General features: G+C 44.3%; 1 protein-coding gene across 3 annotated transcripts in view; it reads right to left on the bottom strand.

Moving 5' to 3' along the window:
* The window catches only part of inpp5b (inositol polyphosphate-5-phosphatase B), a 189972-nt gene that overhangs the window by 38465 nt on the left and 127804 nt on the right, over positions 1–23703 (bottom strand). For all 3 annotated transcript variants that reach the window (XM_072247158.1, XM_072247159.1, XM_072247160.1), the window contains 4 exons: positions 19960–20115; positions 12449–12550; positions 10831–10945; positions 3807–3923 (listed from right to left, as the gene is read on the bottom strand). In XM_072247158.1, coding sequence (XP_072103259.1) covers positions 3807–3923; positions 10831–10945; positions 12449–12550; positions 19960–20115 — 490 coding nt within the window. The remainder of the gene's footprint in view (positions 1–3806; positions 3924–10830; positions 10946–12448; positions 12551–19959; positions 20116–23703) is intronic.

A 23703-nucleotide genomic window follows, 5' to 3' on the forward strand; every position in this document is an offset into this window, starting at 1 on the left:
GTAGTTATTGGGGGGGGGGGGGGGGGAGGTGGAGACTGAAAATCTGGTTGAGTGGTGCCACAACAACAATCTCCCGCTCAACATCAGCATTCAAAGGAGTTGATTTTCAACTAGAGGAGGAAGAAGCCAGAGGTCCATGAGTCATTCCTCATTAGGAGAACAGAAGTGGAGAGGGTCAGAAGCTTTAAATTCCTTGGCATCAATACACCAGAAGATCTGAACTGGAACTAGCACATACAGTAAGCGTAATCACAAAGACTGCACAACGGCACCTCAACGTTCTTAGAAGGTAGTGTAGATTCAGCGTCCTACCAAAAACTTTTGGCAAGCTTCTCAGGATGCACAGTGGAGAGTATCCTAATTGGTTGCGTCAAGGTTGCAACAGCAACGGCCAGGAAAGGAAGGGCTACGGAAAATGGCAGATGCAGCCCAGTCCATCACACCACGTGGAACAACACTGCCACAAGAAAACAGCACCCATCAAAGGTGTCCACCATCCAGGTTCTGCCCTCTTCTCACCACCACCAGTGAATAGGAGGAACAGAGGCCTTAGGTGCCACACTAAAATATTCAGGAACAATTATTACCCTACAACCATGTCTCCTGAACCAGTGTGAGTAACTTAATTCACCACTATTCTGACCTATTCTGCAACCTACAGACCCACTTTCAATGTTCTCAGTGTTAGTTTTATTGCAGTTTGTCTTCTTTTCCACATTGTCATTTGCCTGTTTATTTTTGTAAAATTCTATTATATTTCTTCTTTCCCTGAAAACACTTGCAAGAAAGTGAATGTCAAGGTAATAAATAGTAACATATAATAAATTCACTTTGATCTTTCAACTTATCCCCTTGCCTTATACACCTCAGCCTAGGAAAAGAATACCCCCAGTATCCAGCCAGGTTAAGTCTCTCACTGTTCGAAACTCTGAATGCAAAACCAATCAACCCATTCCCTCCTCATGGACCAACCCAGATATCCCAGGACTGGTGAATATTTATTACTCTCTCTGTGGTAACCACATTGCTTCTGAAGTAAACAAAATAAGATTGCACCCAACAGTCTAGCGGCACTCCCACCCGTGTCCCTGTTGCCAAATCCTCTTGCTGCCGAGGCCAACTTGCAGCGTTAGGCAGACAGCAGTTCCACACCATGCTTGTGCTATGAAGTGGCTGCAACTGAGCCAAACACACTGCACACCAACAAGAGGAAGATGGGCAAAGCTGCCTATTTCCATTACACACAGGAGTACAACAAAAGTAAGTCGCATTACAATGTGGTAATTACAGGCATGAGTAGCACGAGCCAGTCGTAACTAATTGGTCTTTGGGTCGGTAACCGAAGCCAGGTGCTGTCAGCTAATAGATGAGCTCAGGTATAAGGTCTGCGTTAATCAATATTGCAAGAGGAGGACTGAAGCGATGGCTGTTGAGAAAGCAAGGTGCACGGACTAATAAAACAAAATGTGTTAAAATCCAGTGCGGCAGCCATTCGAATCACACGACTCACTGCGATCCAAATTCAGAGGAAGGATTGTATTTTAGATTCACACCGAAAAAAAAACATCAAACCAGAGCTCTAAAAAATAAATGTGTGAATCTTAATGATCTTGGGCTTCTATTGTGAACAAACAAATTATCACACTGATGGAAGGATTATTAGTTACTGTTCAGATGGATGATGAGAACCTTATGCCAGGCAGAGATAAATTCCACTAGCACGTGCACTGCAGAGCTCGCTGGCACCTGCCATTTCTCACTGGCATCTGCCAGCTTATGGCAAAATGCGAAGCAGTCTGACCTCCTCAAAGACTGCACTATTTAGATGGTATCCGTTAGTCTTACGAGACCATGGATCTGCGCCTGGGAAGTCTTCACTCTCCAGGGCGCAGGCCTAGGCAAGGTTGTATGGAAGACCAGCAGTTGCCCATGCTGCAAGTCTTCCCTCTCCACGCCACCGATGTTGTCCAAGGGAAGGATATTAAGACCCATACAGCTTGGCACCAGTGTCGTCGCAGAGCAATGTGTGGTTAAGTGCCTTGCTCAAGGACACAACACGTTCCCTCAGCTGGGGCTCGAACTCACGACCTTCAGGTAGCAAGTCCAAAGCCTAACCACTTGGCCACATGCCCACACTTAGATGGTATACTAGAGCTACAAATTAGGGCGGCACGGTGGCGTAGTGGTTAGCACAACGCTTTACAGTGCCAGTGACCTGGGTTCAATTCCCGCTGCTGCCTGTAAGGAGTTTGTACGTTCTCCCCATGACCGCGTGGGTTTCCTCCGGGTGCTCTAGTTTCCTCCCAGAGTCTGAAGACGTTCTACCTTGGTAGGTTAAATAATCACTGTAATTGATCCTCTGATTAGGCAAGGGTTAAATCGGGGATTGCTGGGCGACACAGCTCGAAGGGCTGGAAGAGCATATTCCATGCTGTATCTCAATCAATCAATAAATATGCAGATAAATATACACAAGCTAGATTTATTTATTGAAGAGAATTTAACTTAGAATCACCAAGGAAACATCATGGTCATGAGCTATATTATTTCTATTAACAAATCTCAATATTATATCTGCAGTATAAATGTAAATCTACATTTGCAGTACACAGTATTTTGTCAAAGAACTCCATAAAATTGCCAAGCATGATTTCTTTATCACAAAACCATGCTGACTGTATTTGATTACGCAGAATTTCTTATTGCCCCGCTGTAACAACTTTAACAATGGATTTTTACTTATTCCATATGACAGATATTGAAGTTAATTTGCCTGCAAATTCCTGCTTTTATCTCTTTTTTTAAACAAAAGTTACTCCTGATATTTTCCAATCTGACAGAAACTTTCCTGACTCTTGGGAATTTGAGAAAATTAAAACTGATGCATCAACTATTTTATCATCCTTTCATTTTAAACTCCAAGATGAAGCTCATGATGCTCACAGGTGGTTTGTCAGACAACAGTTCCAACAATTTACTCAACATGCTGTCTAGTGATTGCAATTTTCCTAGAGTTCCCCTTTTCCCTTCCAATTCTGATCTACACTAAATCCAGGATATTACTTGCATCTATAATAATAAAAATATTACTGTTTAATTTTTTTTCACCATCTCATTTTTCATTATGAATTTCTAAGACACTGTCTCCATAGGACCAATGCTCATGTTGTTCACTCTGATATTTATAAACATTTCTCCAATTTTCCAACCTGCCACCCATTTTTGTGCGCTTCTGTGTAAGTCTGATACTAACTTTAACTTTGTCACCGCAAATTGGAGATCTTCCCCTTGGAATTTTCCTTTCACAATAGAGCGCATCAATCTTGTGCATCTGAAAAATCCCCTTAAATGCTTGCCTCTGCATCTCAACTGAGGGAAACCTCAATCTAATCTGCCATTTCATTTCAGCGAGTTCTGTTTCTGTGTCTTCAAAGTTGTCCTGATTTACGTTTAAACTGCTAGGTTTAGATGTATTATTCTCCCTCCCAAACAGCACATAACCTTTCCTTATAAAGTGCATCTTTAAACCCTTGTATTGTTCCTAAAGATCTTCATTATACCTTTTCCATGAGGAATCTGGAATCTAAACCAGTGTCCAGAGCTCCACTTTGTGTCTGACCAAGGTCTGTGCAGCACAGATAAGGTATCTTGAGATAAGACTGGTTTACAACTTTAATGCTTTGCGTAGAGAACTAGCTGCTATTTTTAAACAGTACTGCAACAGTCTCTCCATAAATGGTACATTTGATAAATACAGCAAATAAATAGCATTCCTTAATTTTCCCCCTCCCAACAATCTACCTTACCATTCTTCCCATTATGCCAGTTCCTACTGTTTCAACTTCCACTTCTGAAACAAATGCAGCATGTTCTTTCCTCACGTATAATATGAGCATCATTCCAACCAGGCGCACGAGCTTGATCTGAAATACAAGATGTAAGCACAGAGGAGCTTAAACTAGTGTTGCAAGGGGGATGGGGACCAGAGTGCCAGTTGACAGTGGAGAAACATGTTCTTAAGCCTACATACTAGGAATCAAAAGTTTGAGCACGGCGGGACTTATTTTCTAAGCTGCGTGTATTTTAATGCCAGGAGTATTGTAGGCAAGGCAGATGAGCTCAGCACATCTGGAATTATGACATTGTTGCCATTAGCAAGACTTGGTTTGCAAGAGGGGCAGGGCTGACAGCTTAATGTTATGGGTTTCCTTTGTGTTAGATGTGATACAGTGGGAGAAAAGGGGTGGGGTGGCATTACTCGTCAGGGAAAATGTTACGGCAGTGCTCAGACAGGACAGACTGTAGAGCTGGTCTAGTGAGGCTTTATGGGTGGAACTGAGGAATAAGAAAGGAATGACCACGTTAATGGGATCATATTATAGATCACCCATCAGCCCATGGGAATTAGAGGAGCAAATTTGTAGAGAGATCGCAGACTGGTGTAAGAAAAATAAAGCTGAGATAGTTGGTGATTTTAACATTGCCATCTTGGACAAGTTGCATGCCATCTTGGACAATGTCTCCATCCACTACATAATGTACTGGGTGGGCACAGGAGTACATTCAGTCAGAGACTCATTCCACCGAGATGCAACACAGAGCGTCATAGGAAGTCATTCCTGCCTGTGGCCATCAAACTTTACAACTCCTCCCTTGGAGGGTCAGACACCCTGAGCCAATAGGCTGGTCCTGGACTTATTTCCTGGCATAATTTATATATTACTACTTAATTATTTATGGTTTTATTACTATTTAATTATTTATGGTGCAACTGTAACAAAAACCAACGCCTTGGGATCAATAAAGTATGACTATGACTATGATTCCACATATTGACTAAGACTCCCATATTACAAAGGGGCTGGATGGGAAAGAGTTTGTCAAACGTATTCAGGAAAGTTTCCTTAATCTGTACATAGAAGTTCCAACTACACAGTGCAACCAGAGAGTCTTATTAGGAAATGAGACAGGGCAAGGGACACAAGTTTGTACCTAATGATCACAATGCCATTAGTTTCAAGTTAGCTACGGAGGAGGATAGGTCTGGTCCTCGGGTTGGGGTTCTAAATTGGAGAAAGGCCAATTCTGATGGTATCAGAAAGGATCTGGCAAGTGCGGAGTTGGATAGGCTGATTTCTGGCAAACACGTACTTGGTAAGTGGGATGCCTTCAAGAGTGAAATTTTGAGATGACAGAGTTTGTATGTCCCTGTCAGAATAAGAGGCAAGGATAACAGGTTTAGGGAGCCTTAATTTTCCACAGATAGTGAGGCCCAGTGAAAAAAAAAGGTGTACAGGCAGGTAGGAACAAACGAGGTACTTGAGGAGCATAAGAAATGCAAGAGGACACTCCTCAGGTAGGCATGAGGTTGATCTAGCAGACAAGGTGAAGAAGAATCCTGAGGAATCCTACAGATATACTCAGAGCAAAAGGAGAGCAAGGGATAAAACTGGTCTGCAGGAAGATCTTCTGCGCAGTCAAAAGAGAGGGGGCAGATAGTAAATGGGTATTTGGCATCTGTATCTACTCAGGAGATGGACACGAGTTTATAGACACGAGGCTAAGCAGCAGCAAGGTCATCAACCCTGTACTGATTACAGAGGAGGTCTTTGTGTCTTGAGGCAAAATTGGGTGGATAGATCCCCAGGGCACGATAAGGTGTTCCATCAGACCCTGTAGGATGCAAGTGCAGAAATTGCAGGGACTCCAGCAGAGATATTTAAAATATTCTTAGCCATGGATGAGATGCGAGAGGATTGAAGGGTAGCTAATGCTGTTCTGCTGTTTAAGAAAGGCTCTAAAAATAAACCAGAAAATTATAGGCCTATGAGTCTAACATCAGTAGTGGGAAATTTATTGGAAGGTATTCTAAGGGTCCAGATTTATAAATACTTGGATAGACAGGGACTGATTAGGAATAGTCAGCATGGCCTTGTGCATGATAGGTCGTGCCTAACTAATTTTAGAGAGTTCTTCCCGAGGAAGTTACTAGGAAAATTGACAAAGGCAAGGTTTTGTGAAGTAAAAGCATTTCAGGATGTATATTGTATACATTTCTCTTACATTAAATTGAACCCTTGAACCTTTGAAGGCAAGACGGTGGGTGTTGTCTACATGGACTTTAGCAAGGTCTCTGACAAGGACCCACACGGGAGGTAGGTCAGGAAAATTCAGTCACTCAGCACTCAAGATGAGGTAGTAAATTGGATTAGACATTGGCTTTGTGGGAGAAGCCAGAGAGTGGTGGTAGACAGTTGCCTCTCTGACTGGACGCCTGTATCTAGTGGAGTGCTGCAGGGATCGGTGCTGAGTCTGTTGTTGCTTGTCATCTATATCTGGAAGAGAATGTGGTTAACTAGATCAGCAAATTTGCAGATGACACCAAGATTGGGGGTGCAGTGGACTGCGAGGAAGACTATCAGAGCTCACAGTATGATCTGGACCAGCTGGGAAAATGGGCTGAAAAATGGCAGATAGAATTTAAAGCAGACAACTGTGACAGGTGCTGCGCTTTAGGAGGACTACCAGGGCAGGTCTTACACAGTGAGCGGTAGGGCACTGAGGGGTGCGGAAGAACAGAGGGATCTGGGAATACAGATCCATAATTCCTTGGAAGTGACAGCACAGGTAGGTAGCAGCATAAAGAGCTTTCTTCCTTCGCTCGTCTGTGTGAGATGTGGGAGTTTCGAGAGACTTTGAACTTTTTACCGTGCTAACGGCCTGTTCTTCATCAAGTTACGGTATTGCTTGCACTGTTGTAACCATATGTTATAATTACGTGGTTTTTGTCTTGGTCTGTCCTGTGTTTCTGCGATATCACATCGGAGGAATATTGTATCATTTTTTAACGCATGCATTGCTAAATGATAATAAAAGAGGACGGCGTGTCCTCATAATCTAATCTAAAGAAAGCTCTGGGCACACTGGTCTTCATAAATCAATACATTAAGTACAAGAGTTGGGACATTATGTTGAAATTGTATAAGATGTTGGTAAGGCCTAATTTAAAGTAATGTGTGCGGTTTTGATCACTCCCTTAAGGAAAAATGTAAATAAGGTTGAAAGTGCTGAGAGAAAATTTACAAGGATGTTGCCAGGACTGGAGCGTCTGAGTTATAGGGAAAGGTTGAGTAAGTTAGTACTTTATTCTCTAAAATGTTGACGATTAAGGGGAGATTTGATAAAGGTATACAAAATTATGAGGGGTATAGATAGGGCAAATGCAAGCAGTCTTTTTCCACTGTTGGGTGTGATTACAGCCAGAGGTCATGAGTTAAGGGTGAAAGGTGAAACGTTTAGGGGGAACTTCTTCAGGCAGGAAGTGGTGAGAGTGTGGAACGAGGTGCCGTGCAAGTGATGGATGTGGGTTTGATTTTAACATTTAGGGGAAATTTGGACAGATACGTGGAAGGGAGGGGAATGGAGGGCTACAGGTTGATGGGATTAGGCAGACTAATGACTTGGTATGGACTAGATGGGACGAATGGCCTGTTCCTGTGCTGTAGGGTTCAATGACTCGATGTGAATATCAAATAAAATATGCTTCACCTTTGGACGTACCAATGACATAAATGTAGTTTAGTGATGGGGAACAGCAGAAGTATTTTGCAAATATTTATCTGACTCACCAGATTGGAAATAATGATAGGGAACTTTATATTGGATGTGTACTAATACAAATAGTTACATTAAATCATCTACTGTAGCTGACCTCAGAAATAACTTGATAAAATGTTTGGGGAAGTGGTTTAATGTGGCACTGACAGATGGGGCCAATGTCACCAATGCTGTGAATCAGACAGACGAATGGCTGAAGAAGATCGACAAATTCAGAATTCCCGGTAAATTCAAGACCTGGCTGTACCAATACGGCATTCTGCCCAGGCTTCTCTGGCTCTTCACACTTTATGAGTTCCCCATGACTGCCGTAGAGGAAAACCAACAAGCACCTGCGGAGATGGTTGGGAGTTTCCCCAAGCTTCTCTTCAGTGGGCCTCTACATTCGTTCTGGGCAACTGCAGCTTCCCCTGTCATCTGTTGTGGAGGATATCAAGGTGGCAAAATGCAGAGCTTTATTAAGCTTGAGAGATTCCAATGACATCTTGGTGAAGCAAGCAGGTGTTACAACCAGATCTGGGCACAAGTGGGCAGCCAACGCAGCTGTGGAGCAGGCAGTGTGTTCTCTGAAGTTGCAAGATATCATCAGCAACCCCTGCGTTGGGCAGCAAGGTCTCGGCTCAGTTCACTTCCAGCAGTGGGGAAACACAAGCATAAGGAACAGGCGAGACATGGTACAGGCAGAAGTACAGATCCGTGAGGAAGAGAAGCGGATTTCAAAGGCAGTGGAACAAGGGTCCCAGGGTGCCTGAACAAAATGGGATCTGCCTAAGTGCAAGATCTCATGGGCAGAATTATGGAGACTGGAGCCCTTCCGTATTTCCTTCCTCTTGCGATCCGTGTATGACACCCTTCCTTTACCATTACATCTGTACACATGGGGGATGAGAGAGGACCTGAACTGTAAGCTCTGTGGTCAAAAGGGGACACTGGCTCATATACTGTCCGGGTGTAAAACAGCTCTAACTCAAGGACGGTATAGGTGGCGCCATGATAAGGTGCTTCTGGCTCTTGCTGACACGCTACAGCGGGAGAGATGCAAGAAGAGGACGGCTGGCACAGATTTGAGGAAGGCCATCACCTTCATCAAAGAGGGAGCCAGGCCTTTCGTAACCAAACAACCAAAGCCCAATCTGCTGCTAACGGCCAGTTCCTGGGAGATGAGGGTCGATGTGGGAAGGAGGTTGCAGTTCCCGGATGTGGTGCACACAATCCTACACCTGGATATTGTACTGTGGTCAAGCGAAGACAAGAAAACAATTTTGGTTGAGCTGACTGTGCCATGGGAGGAGGTTTGGGAAGAGGCCCACAAGAGAAAGGCCTTGAAGTACCAGCCCTTAGTGCTGGAGTGTAAAGACAAGGGATGGCAGGCATGGTTGTTCCCTGTGGAGATCGGCTGCAGAGGTTTCCCAGCCAAATCAGCATGGCGGTTGTTGTCAGATCTGGGCCTGGACAAAAGGAGCAAAAAACAAGCAGCTCGTAGGATGGGGGAACAGGCAGAACGAGCCTCTTGTTGGATTGCGTGAGAAAGGGAGCTGGAAGCCAGGAGCAGGTGGGCAGTGATTTGGTTACCACTGCCGGCCCACCAACTGGACAGTGTCGTGGTTAAGGGTCGAAACACTCGGTGAAGGTTGGGAACCACCTGATGACATCTGCTCCTGGCTGAAGGCTATGGTTACCCTATAAGGTAACTGGAGAATGCACCTGAACAGGTGTATGTAACAAGCAAAATATATATCCTAATTTAGGTTAAGGACTTTAAGTAAAGAAAAAAAATCTATCAAACCCTGAGTTTTTGATGGAAAGTGGTGATTTGCCTGGCAGAGTGCAAAGTGAGGCTCTGCTCCAATTAACTTTCCCCAAGTTAATTCACATCCCGTCACGGCATTTGTTTACTGAACTCATAATTTAGAAACTTCCAGTTCAAGTCCGGCCCTGGATGTTTCTTTTTAATTCAATTTCTTTTAAATTACATGAATTCAATCAAAAGTGACAAATGGTTAATCTATATTTAGATAGAACCTTTAACATAGTAAAACACTCCAAAGTATTTCTTAGCAGAATATCAAACACAAAGCACCAAAGGAAATATAGGGGCAGGTGACCAGAAGCTTTTTTTAAAGAAGGATGTTTTGCAGAGAGATCATAATGAATGGAAATCCAGAATCTAAAGGCTTGCTCGATGATGATGTTGAATTTCGGTTCAAAGTAATTTCATTATCAAAGTACATACACATCTGGCAATGATTTAAAAAAAAGATTTGGAAGAGCACAGTAATCTATGGTTTGTGGGTAAACAAGGACATAACAGATAGAAAGAGGAGAGGTCAAAGAAATATTTTGCAATTATCAAACATTACCCAGTGTATAGGAGGTCAGCATGCACAGAAATGATGGGTGAACAGTACTCAGAGCAAGTTAGGAAAAGAAGGTTCTTCATCTTGGACGCCCTTCTGTTTGAAGATGATGGAATGATAAAGACTAGCTAAAATTACTTCACCTCTAAAAGGTATCAATTTTATGGATGAGAGTTATGGCAGAAGGCCACCAGTGTTGAACATTACAGGTATAGTGGAAGCTAGTCATAGAGATTGGTCAAATAAAAATCTTAATATTCATTTGATATCAGTGTTATAGGAAGCAGAGTTTCAAGCTGATATAAGACAGCTTTGGTCTTTTCAGGACGAAATTTTGGCTGAAGTACTGGAAACTGGATAATCAGACTGCCAACTCAGAGGAAGTGGGAGAGTAAGGCTGGTGAGCTAGAGAGAGGATTGTGTGCATCCCTGGAAAATTACACCATGCTTTTGGATAAATCTGGTGAATGACTACACACAGAAAAGGAGGAGAATGGGCCGTTAAGAATGAAAAACACAAAATGTAATAAACTCCAGGTAACCTGCCCAGTTTAGATCGCCTGAGAGTTACCCAGGTTCCAAGGCCAACTTGGAGCTAAGTCACACAGTTTTATCATTAATCACAGGAAACACTGAACAGTGAACTTCAAAACTGCAAAGGGAAGAATTTGTAGAGTGACATGATTGGATCCAGAAATCGTTCCTGACAAAGGGGGCAGAAAAGCAATTTTCATCCACACAAGGCCACAAAGATAGGGTTATTTGCCCAAACAATTTTATTCTTTGCCACTTGACTGCAATAATTATATTGTACTATCCCAAATGAGCTGCATTAAAAATAAGACGGTAACTGTACCTTTGCATATGTGGCTGACGGATGAAGACTTTCAGTCACAGCCACGAACCATTCCTCTTCCTTTGGAGTATCATTAAAAAGAAATGCCTCCTTGCTCAGGTCAATTTCTTGAAAACTTGTAAAAAGAAGTAACAAAAAGCTCTGCTTACCCTATCGCTAACCAAAACATCAGTAAGAAGTCAGCGTCATTCCTCCAAATAGATTTGGATAGAAAATTAATTACACAGCGTTTATTCCCAAATGCTTTAAATGACTTAGTCATGGTTAACAGTGACACATCATAGGAAGCACCAATTTAGTTCTGAATCTAAGTCCATGTAAATGTCCATGGTGTAAACTTCAGTGCCAAGTTTAGGATTTTCAGCATGGCTATAAACTACAAAGTACGCTCAGTGACCACTTTATTAGGTACAGGAGTAGAACTCTCTAACTTGTTAAGAGTTCAAAAATTCCATCTATTACCATGAGAGCTAATAAGTAATTTCAGCACCCATCCATTAACTCCCCCTCCTCAATCACCCAACCTGCTCCAACCCCAGTGCAGGAGTACCTGCAAAGGAGGTTCCAATATTGTTCTTCCCCACCCAATTTTCCTTGTTCACTGTCCCATCCCAAGCACTGATCCTCTTTAAGGACTACCCTTTCTTGCTCTTATGTTTTTTTAAAATGAAAACTACCATGCCCCTCCTGGTTACTTATTCTCCTTGGCAACCACAGCCCATGCTGAACAGCGGGCATGCTCATCCCAGCTACAGTTGATCATGGCAGGCACACTTCCTATTGTGTTGAAGTATAAAGCAGCTTCAGTAATAACCAAGGCTGAGCCCCTCCTTGATCACTCTGATGTTTGCAGTGGGGGGACTCACGGCCAAGAAAAACACTTAGCACTCAACTAGAATGCCTGTTTAGATGACTGAGATTCCTCAGCCACAATGCTTCTGTTATGAAGTTCAACTCAACCAGATTTTGTGCACAATAATTGTTTAACGCCTCAGTTGCAATGTAGAACATAGCACAGTAAAGGCTCTCCGGCCCACGATGTGGGCTGACCTTTCAACCTACTCAAAGATCAATTTAACCTTTTCCTCCTGCACTTTTCTATAATCTTTGTGCTTATCTATAAGTTTCTTAAATATCCCTGCTGTGTCTGCCTCCACCACCACCCATCAGCATGTTCCACACAACCATCACTCTGTGTGGAAAAAAAAACTTACCTCTGACAACTACCCCCCCCCCCCCGCCCACCCATAGTTTCCTCCAGTCACCTTAAAATTATGCCCCCCGTATTAGCTTTTCCCATCCTGGGGAAAAACCTCTCTTGCTATTCACTTGATCTTTGTCTCTTATCACCTCTATCAAGTCACCACTCATCCTCCTTCGCTCCAAAGAGGAAAGCCCCTGCTCACTTAACCTTTTGAACTGTAACACGTTAAGAGTTCAAAAATTCCTTCTGTTCCATCCTTTAGAAATTGCAGTATGTCACCAATTTTGGGATACGGTCTGGAACCAAGCTCCAGTAATGCTGGGCTTACCGATGCATTTCAGAATCATTAAAGGAGGCCACAGAACTGGACATTCAGACTGAAAGCAGAGTGAATTAGTGTGGCTGCAGATTTACCCAACACAGTAGATATCAGGTGGTTCATCATCGCGGCTCAGCCAAGGCTTCAGATCCTGCTTTGGGGGCTTGCCGTTCACATTGTACGTTCCTACAAAAATTCTGAACCAGACAAAAACAAAAGCTTGAAAGCCAAAAGCTGAACAACAGCAAAGTATAAATGTATGAACATACTTTTTCCATCTTGTTCCATTTAATGCAAGCAGAGTAATAGCCGGGTAACTCACAGGCATATAAAGCATCAGCAAATGACTTTCGTTTACAGACTATGAGAATGTAGGTATGCAGCTAATGCATTAGTTGTACCATGTGTCTGACTTAAGAAAGCCCTGGAAGTTGTAACATATGTTATCTTATTATTCCTAATGAGGAATCGCTTTTGATGGCCTTATAGAAGTTATCTCTATAACACAGAAGCTTTTTTTTTTATCAGGGGTAAGCAATTGAGCGTAGGTGTCAGTTTGTCCATCTTACAGTCAGCTTCCATGCACCCAAGAGGGCCTCGGCTATGACCTGTAAGTTTCCCAAGGAGGTCATAAATTCAGTGGAATCATCTTGCCCCTGCACTGGGAGATGGCCACCATGCTATTAAAACATGACTGACCCATGCCAATGCACCCATACCATTAGAATGACAACAGGCCCATTTGTGCCTTCTGCTAGGAACAGGACAAGCCAACACACTATCGGTTCTGCACAACTACATCTTTCCAAAATACTCTGGGAAATAACATTATCTCAAAATAGGATCTGTCATTCAGTAAAGTTGTCTCAAAATAGAATCAGTCATTCAGTAAAGAAACTGACCCTTTGACCCACCAAGTATGCATCAACCATTAAGTACATATGTAAACTAATCCTGTATTGATGTCATTCATTACTTGCCCGTTTATCCCCCCAAATCCTACTGTCCCCAATAAAAAAAAATAAAAATTTCTTTTAATCTGCTACTGGTAATTGGTGTGGACTATGGAAAACTAATCAGATACTTGGCCACAGTTGGATTCAGCAGAAGAAACCAACACAGATTCATTAAAGACAAACTCAATCAGAATCAGGTTTAACGTCCCCTGCTTAAGTCGTGAAAGTTGTTGTTTGGTGGGAGTAGTACATTACAATACATAGTAAAAACTATAAATTGCAATGCCTTCAAAGTACAAAGTAAATTTATTATCAAAGTACAGATATGTCACCATAAACAACCCTGAAATTCATTATCTTGCGGGCACACTCAATAAATCCATAATAGATTAATAACCATAATAGGATCAATGAGAGGCTGTACCAACTCGTGCATCCAACCAGTGTGTAAAAGACAACACACTGTGCAAGTACAAAAAGAAAGAAATAAAGTTCAAAGCAAAATTTATTATGAGTACATACATAACACCACGCACAACCCTGAGATTCTTCTTCTATGGGTATATTGAGAAAATCTATAGAACAGTAATTGTAAACTGCAAACATCAGGAACTGTAAACAAACTGTGCAAATGCAGATATAAATAAATAGCAGTAAGTAACGAGCATAAAGTAACAAGATGGCGTTAAATGCTGAGCTGTAATCGGTAAAGAGCATCCTGATGTACGCATCTTTGTTGTCCAGATGTTCCAGGGTTGTGTGAAGAGCCAACGACATAGCATCCTCCGTAGACCAGTTGCTTCGGTAGTTGAATTGGATGGATCCAAGTCGCCACTCAGACAGGAGCTGATCTGCTTCAACACCAGCCTCTCAAAACACTTCACCACTGTGGATGCGAGTGCCTCCGGGCGACAGTCATTGAGGCAGGTCATCTCATTCTTCTTGGGCACCAGTATGATTGGAGCTTGTGTGTAGCACGCATTGTTGGAGCGAGAGGTTGAAGATATCTGTGAATACACCAGCCAGTTGGTTGGCACAGGTCTTTAGTACTCGGCCAGGTACTTCGTCCAGACCGGACGCTTTCCTTGGATTCACTCTCTTGAAGGCAGCTCGCACGTCATCTTCAGGTACTGAGACCAAAGGATCATCAGGAGACATGGGGGTGCGCAATGGTTCCTCCATGTTCTGTGGTCAAAGCGAGCATAGAAAGCATTGACGACGCAAACACGAGGAAATCTGCAGATGCTGGAATTTCAAGCAACACACATCAAAGTTGCTGGTGAACGCAGCAGGCCAGGCAGCATCTCTAGGGAGAGGTACAGTTGACGTTTCAGGCCGAGACCCTTCGTCAGGACTAACTGAAAGAAGAGCTAGTAAGAGATTTGAAAGTGGGAGGGGGGAGGGGGAAGATCCGAAATGATAGGAGAAGACAGGAGGGGGAGGGATGGAGCCAAGAACTGGACAGTTGATTGGCAAAAGGGATATGTGAGGATCATGGGACAGGAGGCCCAGGGAGAAAGAAAAGGTGGGGGGGACCCAGAGAATGGGCAATGGGTATAGTGAGAGGGACAGAGGGAGAAAAAGGAGAGAGAGAGAAAAAGAATGTGTGTATATAAATAAATAAATAAATAAATAAATAAATAAAGGATGGGGTACAAGGAGGAGGTGGGGCATTAGCGGAAGTTTGAGAAGTCAATGTTCATGCCATCAGGTTGGAGGCTACCCAGACGGAATATAAGATGTTGTTCCTCCAATCTGAGTGTAGCTTCATCTTTACAGTAGAGGAGGCTGTGGATAGACATAACAGAATGGGAATGGGACGTGGATTAAAATATGTGGCCACTGGGAGATCCTGCTTTCTCTGGCGTACAGAGCGTAGGTGTTCAGCGAAACCATCTCCCAGTCTGCGTCGGGTCTCACCAATATATAGAAGGCCGCATCGGGAGCACCGGACGCAGTATATCACCCCAGCCGACTCACAGGTGAAGTGTCGCCTCACCTGGAAGGACTGTCTAGGGCCCTGAATGGTAGTGAGGGAGGAAGTGTAAGGGCATGTGTAGCACTTGTTCCGCTTACAAGGTAAGTGCCAGGAGGGAGATTGGTGGGGAGGGATGGGAAGGATGAACGGACAAGGGAGTCGCGTAGGGAGTGATCCCTGCGGAAAGCAGAGAGAAGGGGGGGGGGGAGGAAAAGATGTGCTTAGTGGTGGGATCCCGTCGGAAGTGGCGGAAGTTACGGAGAATAATATGTTGGACCCGGAGGCTGGTGGGGTGGTAGGTGAGGACAAGGGGAACCCTATTCCTAGTGGGGTGGCGGGAGGATGGAGTGAGAGCAGATGTACGTGAAATGGGGGAGATGCGTTTGAGAGCAGAGTTGATGGTGGAGGAAGGGAAGCCCCTTTTTTTAAAAAAGGAGGACATCTTCCTCGTCCTGGAATGAAAAGCCTCATCCTGAGAGCAGATGCGGCGGAGATGGAGGAATTGCGAGAAGGGGATGGCATTTTTGCAAGAGACAGGGTGAGAAAAGGAATAGTCCAGATAGCTGTGAGAGTCAGTAGGCTTACAGTAGACATCAGTAGATAAGCTGTCTCCAGAGACAGAGACATAAAGATCTAGACAGGGGAGGGAGGTGTCAGAAATGGACCAGGTAAACTTGAGGGCAGGGTGAAAGTTGGAGGCAAAGTTAATGAAGTCAACGAGCTCGGCATGCGTGCAGGAAGCAGCGCCAATTCAGTCATCGATTTAGCGAAGGAAAAGTGGGGGACGGATACCAGAATAGGTTTGGAACATAGATTACGCCACAAAGTCAAAAGGCAGGCATAGCTGGGACCCATACGGGTGCCCATGGCTACACCTTTAGTTTGGAGGAAGTGGGAGGAGCCAAAGGAGAAATTATTAAGAGTAAGGACTAATTCTGCTAGACGGAGCAGAGTGGTGGCAGAGGGGAACTGGTTAGGTCTGGAATCCAAAAAGAAGCGGAGAGCTTTGATAAGAGATGACCATTCCTGATGGGGGATGGAAGTATATAGGGACTGGACATCCATGGTGAAAATAAAGCAGTGGGAGCCAGGGAACTTAAAATCATCGAAAAGTTTGAGAGCGTGAGAAGTGTCACGAACATAGGTAGGAAGGGATCGAACAACGGGGGATAAAACTATGTCGAGGTATGCAGAAACGAATTCGGTGGGGCAGGAGCAAGCTGAGACAATAGGTCTGCCAGGACAGGCAGGTTTGTGGATCTTGGGTAGGAGGTAGAAACGGGAAGTGCGAGGTGTGGGAACTATAAGGTTGGTAGCGGTGGATGGGAGATCCCAAGCGGATAAAGTTGGTGCTGGTGTGGGAGACAATGGACTGGTGCTCCTTAGTGGGGTCATGATCGAAGGGTAAATAAGAGGAGGTATCCGTGAGTTGTCACTGTGCCACGGCAAGGTAGAGGTCAGTGCACCAGACTACAACAGCATCCCCCCTTATCAGCAAGTTTTATAGTAAGGTTAGGATTAGTGCGGAGGGAGTGGAGAGCACAGCGTTTGGAAGGAGTGGGGTTGGAATGGGAACAAGGTGTGGTGAAGTCGAGACTGTTGATGTCCCGTCGGCAGTTAGCAATACAGAGATCCAGAAATGCAATATAGAAAGCATTGAGTTCATTCAGAAGCAAAGCTCTACTGTCCCCTATGTCGCAAGATTTAGCTTTGCTGGATGTTATGACATTCAAACCCTGCCACAGCTTTCAAGTGTCACTCATTGATTTCAGTCTATTCTGGAATCTCTACTTCCTCCGTGAGATGGCTTTCTGGAGATTATATCTGCACCTCTTGTAGCATTCTTGATCTCCAGACTTGAATGCCTCCGATCTGGTTCTTAGCAGGTTCTAGATTTCATTGTTCATCCAGCGCTTCTGATTGGGAAAAAACTGAACGATTTTGTGGGGACATGCTAACCCACAGCTGTTCTAATAAAGTCTGTAATCGACCCTGGTGCAGTCATTCAGGTCCTCAGATATGTTCATGAACACAGCCCAGTCCACTGACTCAAGGCACTCCTGCAGCCATTACTCTGCTTCCTGTGACCACCTTTTAGTTGTCTTCATCTCCGGAGCCTTCATCTTTAGGCTCTGACTGTCTGTATGTGGGTAGCAGGAGTACGGCCAAATTCCTTATCGTTGTGTAGCAGTGGTGTAGTATGTTGCGACCTCTGGTGCAACAGGTTACATGCTGGTGATAATTAGGCACGGTTTTCTTCAAACAGGTGAGGTTAAAGTCGCCGACTATAATTTGAAATGCGTTGAGATGGGCCGTTCCTTGTTTATAGACAACATCGTGCAGCTTCACATTTCAAATAATAAATACATGAAAAAGTAACTAATATCGAGAACAAGAGATGAAGAGCCTTTAAAAGTGAGTCCATAGGTTGTGGGACTATTTCAATAATTGGGAAAGTGAAGTTGAGTGAAGTTATCCCCTTTGGTTCAAGAGCCTGATGTCTGAGGGGTAATAACTGTTCCTAAACCTGGTGGTGTGCGACCTGAGGCTCCTGTACCTTCTACTTAATGGCAGCGGTGAGAAGAAAGCATGACGTAGGTGGTGGGGGTGCTCCCTCATAATGGATGCTGCTTTCCTTGATAACCTTCATGTAGATGTGCTCAGTGGTGGGGGACATTTTATCTGTGATGGACTGGGCAGTATCCACTACTTTTTCTTTCTTTCTTTTTTAATCTTTTTATTAATTTTCAACTTCATAAACATTAGCAACAATACTAATACAAAGAGATTGGGATTACATTATTGGTAATTGACATATGCAAGTCAAAACTACAGATAATACAAGTTTTGGCCTTCCAAACTCTTAATATAATTAAACATGATAAAAAGAAAAATAAAAAAATATCAAGGAAAAAAAACCCAAAATAAAAAAAAACTAAACTAAACTGAACCAAAAACTGAACTAAACAAAGCTGGGCTATTATATTACATCAAATACAATCATTAATGTCGTTAACTTCGCTCCTCCATATATTTTAGGTTAATAAAAAGGATTCGGAAAAGGTCCACTACTTTTTGTACGAATTTCCTTTCAAGGGCATTGGTGTTTCCATACCAGATTGTAGTGCAGCAAAATATATTCTCCACCGCACATCTATAGAAGATTGTCAATGTTTCAGATGTCATGCCGAATATTCACAAAAATTAATTTAACCAAGTAGTTCAAAAAGAGAGGAAACAAAAATACTGAGGTAGTGTTCATGGTTCATTATCCTTTCAGAAATCTGCTGGTGGAAGGGAAGAAGCTGTTCCTAAAACGTTGAGTATGTACCTTCAGGCTCCTGGTCCTCCTCTTTGATGGTAACAATGAGAAGAGGGCCTGTCCTGAGTGATGTGGGTCGCTAACGATGGATGCAGGTGCTCAGTGAAGCAGTCTCCCAATCCAACACTGGGTCTCACTGATAAACAGGAGGCCATGCCAGGAGCACCTTAGACTGGGAGACCGCTTCGCCAAGCACCTATGCTCCGTTTGCCAGAAAAAGCAGGATCTCCCAGTGGCCAGCCATTTTAATTCCATTTCCCATTCCAATATCTCTACCCATGGCATCCTCCACTGTCGTGATGAGGCCACAACATCTTGTATTCCGTCTGGGTAGCCTCCAACCTGATGGCATGAATATCAATTTCTCGAACTTCCGGTAATGCCACCCCCCACTCCCCCGCGAACCTCCTTCACCATTCCCTATCCATTTTTCCCTTTTTCACCTTACTGCCCACCAATCCCTCCCTCAGGTTCTCCTCCCCCCTTTTCATTCTTCTATAGCCGTCTGTCCTCTTCTATCAGACTTGCCCTTCTCCAGCCCTGTATCTCTTTCACCAATCAACTTCCCAGCTCTTTACATCACCCCCTCCCCCTCCCGGTTTCACCTCTCACCTTGTCTCTCTCTCTGTCTGCCCTCCCCCCACCCCCAGCTTTTAGATCTACTCCTCAGCTTTTGTTTCCCTCCCGTCCTGCTGAATGGTCTCAGCCCAAAACATCGGCAATACTTTTTCCATGCTTCCTGGCCCGCTGAGTTCCTCCAGCATTTTGTGTGTTGCTCGGATTTCCAGCATCTGCAGATTTCCTCTTGTGAGTGAGTGAAGAAATTTGATGAGGCACTTGAAATGTAACATTTTGCTCAAAAGATTGTGAAGCAGCATAAAAGAATACTCAGCAACTTGATTCCAGCATGATGGACCTTAGTTATGTATGTAAATTACAGCAAGTACAGATACGAGATTTTTAAAAGATCCCAAAATGAAAGGGACGGAGAATGGGCAGGTTACAGAACCAAAAATGATACGACAAATAATCTTGCACAATCAGTGCTTTGGGGTTTGAATGCAGCAGAAGCTGGGCAAATTTAACTGTAGTACTCCAAAAGTAGCTGGAAAGAGAATCTCCAGAGCTGTGGGGAAGGGTGCGCTTGATTGCTCATACAGAACTGGTGGAGATTCAGTGGGTTAAATGGTTCCCTTCTATGTTGTCATCAGTTTATAATTCAATGTCTATCAAACTTGGGCTGCTCACTGATCACTAGAAGAGTTGCCCCAGTGAATTGCTTATACACGGTAAGCGGAGTCTGTTCAGGAAGAACCAACACAATAATACAAACTGTGGATTTAAACTAACCTGAAATCTTGAATGTATGTGTACTTTTCTTCCTGCTTCAGTAGCTCAGATTTGATTAAATTGTCCCTCAGACCAAACTGTCGTATACTGAGGATATGTCCTTTGCTTGTAACCATCACATTGCTGATGCAGCCGGTGTCATCAGTTATTTCTGGGCTGTGTGGAATGGAAGCACAACACTTAATGCAGATCACTATTGTATTGTGGAATGGAATATAAATGCAATTTATGGTAAATATATATAAATAAATTCATTCAGACTATCATTCAGGCTCCACTTTGTAAGATAGAGAATTATAAACACAAATAATGTTCTATTACGAAAATCCACCCAATCCTATATCCATCCTGCTCTCAGGATGAGGCTTTTCATTTCAGGACGAAGGAGATGTCTTCCATTTTTAAAGAAAGGGGCTTCCCTTCTTCCACCATCAACTCTGCTCTCAGATGTATCTCCCCCATTTCACGCACATCTGCTCTCACTCCATCCTCTCGCCACCCCACTAGGATAGAGTTCCCCTTGTCCTCACCTACCACCCCACCAGCCTCCAGGTCCAACATATAATTCTCCGTAACTTCCGCTCCCTACGCGACTCCCTTGTCCATTCGCCCGCCCCATCCCTCCCCACTGATCTCCCTCCTGGCACTTATCCTTGTAAGTGGAACAAGTGCTACAAATGCCCTTACACTTCCTCCCTTACCACCATTCAGGGCCCCAGACAGTCCTTCCAGGTGAGGCGACACTTCACCTGGGAGTCGGCTGGTGTGATATTAGATTAGATTAGATTATGAGGACACTCAGTCCTCATTTATTGTCATTTAGAAATGCATGCATTAAGAAATGATACAATGTTTCTCCAGAGTGTTATCACAAAAAAAACAGGACAAACCAAAGACTAACACTGACAAGACCACATAATTATAACATATAGTTACAACAGTGCAAAGCAATATCATAATTTGATAAAGAGCAGACCATGGGAACGGCAAAAAAAAAGTCTCAAAAGTTCCGATTGCCTCCTGATAGTTCCTGATAGCAGGCGGCAGAAGGGAGAAACTCTCCCTGCCATAAACCTCCAGGCATCAACAATTGTCGATGCATTGGAAGCACCCGACCCCAGCCGACTCTCAGTCTGTCTGAAAACTTCGAGCCTCCGACCAGCCCTCCGACACCGAGTACCGAGCACCATCTCTGCCGAGCGCTTCGATCCCGTCCCAGACGCCGAACAACAAGCGAAGCCAAGGACTCGGGGCCTTCCCCTCCAGAGATTCTGGATCACACAGTAACAGCGGCAGCAAAACAGGCATTTCAGAAGTTTCTCCAGATGTTCCTCCGTTCTCACACGTCTGCCTCCATCAAATCAGGATTGTGTACGCCACCCTACTTGACAGATTACAGATATCATTCACCAGAGTGGCCGCGCAAGCTGCGTCACGACACCATCTTCTTCTCCTCCTCCTCCATACTGCATCTGGTGCTCCCGATGCGGCCTTCTATATATTGGCCAGACCCGATGCAGACTGGGAGACCACTTTGCTGAACACCTATGCTCTGTCCGCCAGAGAAAGCAGGATCTCCCAGTGGCCACATATTTTAATTCCACGTCCCATTCCCATTCTGATATGTCTATCCACAGCCTCCTCTACTGTAAAGATGAAGCCACATTCAGGCTGACGAACAACACCTTATGTTCCATCTGGGTAGCCTCCAACCTGATGGCATGAACATTGACTTCTCTAACTTCCGTTAGTGCCCCTCCTCCCCTTCTTACCCCATCCCTTATTTATTCATTTTCCCCCCCTTTCTTTCTCTTTTTTCTCCCTATCCCTCTCACTATACCTTCCTCTGATGCTCCCTTCCCTCTTTCTTTCTCCCTAGGCCTCCCGTCCCCTGATCCTCTCCCTTCTCCAGCCTTGTATCCCTTTTGCTAATCAACTGTCCAGCTCTTGGCTCCATCCTTCCCCCTTTCAAATCTCTTACTATCCCTTCTTTCAGTTACTCCTGACGAAAGGTCTCGGCCCGAAACGTCGACTGTACCTCTTCCTAAAGATGCTGCCTGGCCTGGTGAATGCAGCATTTTGTGTGTGTTGCAGTCCTATTTTGCCACTTTTCCCTGTAACTCTGGAAGTTGTTTCCTCCCAATTCCTGATCGCGTCCATCACCCCAGTCAGTGAATTTTATATTACACCAACCTTGCTCATCAAAATAACTTTTCCTTCAAGTCCTTTTTGTACTTCTTGGCCAAAATGTTAAATCTGTGCCCTCAATTCTTGAATGGAAGCAGATTTCCTCGGTTCACTCCCATTGAGAGCTTGCTCGATTCTTCAACTGTTTACATTCCGAGGTGAGCACTCCATGTTCCCCAGCCTGAGTTTGCTGTTAATATTCACCATCTGCAGAAATGCTCTTGTCAATCTTTTCTTGTAAAGCACAGGCCCGCTCTCTGTGATCTGAGACCTCAAATACAACACAGACTATACACACACAAGAGATTCTGCAGATGTTGAAAATCCAGAGCAACATGTCCCAATGAAGGGTCTTGGCCCGAAACGTCGACTGCCTACTCCTCTACATCGGACCTGCTGAGTTCCTCTCCCATTTTGTGTATGTTACAACAGAGACTACTTCGCCTATGCATAGAAACATAGAAAACAAACAGCACAATACAGGCCCTTCAGCCCACAATGCTGTGCCGAACATGTACGTACTTTAGAAATTACCTAGTGTTACCCATGGTTCCCTATTCTTCTAAGCTCCATGCAAGTATGGGTCACAGTCACTCTCAGGTTTGCAGTTCCAGAATCATCACTCATTGCTACTGCTGATTTCTGCAGCATCTCACAAAACTCTACGCTCAATGACAGAAGACCTCATGTACTTTTCCTTCACCCAACAACAGCTGGCAAGGGCACTGCAATCTTCCCCTAAAACTCCCCGCCACCCCCCCCCCCCCCACCAATCCCCAATGGTCTTGCAGAGATTTTCCTTGCACCCTACTTGTAGGAGGACCAGGCTGTATCCTGGGAGGTCCTCTTGTATGATGAACAAGATTCTTCACTAACCTGTCCAGCATCCTCTGACCTCTTTGGGATTATTTCCTGTCCAGCTTCCATCCTCTCATTTAGTTACAATATCTCCCTCCCAGTCCTGACGAAGGGTCTCGGCCTGAAACGTCGACTGTACCTCTTCCTAGAGATGCTGCCTGGCCTGCTGCATTCACCAGCAACTTTGATGTGTGTTGCTTGAATTTCCAGCATCTGCAGAATTCCTCGTGTCTACCTCCTTCTGAAAGGTTTTGAAATGTCACGTCTCTTTGACAACTGGCTGCAGAGCACAGCCAGCCAGATGACACACAGTTGAACGAGCAAATCTGCAACACATTGCCGGGGAGTATTGCACTAAATTTGACCACTTCCCTTGATAAAAGAACAAGCTGATAACATTGTTCTGCTAGCAACACTCACAAAATGCAGGAAGAATTCAGCAGATCAATGGAGAGGATAAACAGTCGACGTGTTGGCAGCGGGGGAGACTGAAAATGGGACATTCGCTGGAAATACAAGGTAAAGGGAGTATAAACTGGCAGGGGATAAGTGAGTCCAGGTGAGGGGCAAGGTGGGTGGGCAGGAGATGATGTGAGAAGCTGCCAGGTGGTGGGTGGAAGAGGCAAAGGGCTGGAGTCTGATAGGAGAGGACAGTGGAATGATGGGAAGGAGGTAGGGAGACAGAGGGGAGGTCACGAG

Source organism: Mobula birostris, chromosome 30 (genome assembly GCF_030028105.1).
Source record: "Mobula birostris isolate sMobBir1 chromosome 30, sMobBir1.hap1, whole genome shotgun sequence".
Classification (NCBI taxonomy): Eukaryota; Metazoa; Chordata; class Chondrichthyes; order Myliobatiformes; family Myliobatidae; genus Mobula; species Mobula birostris.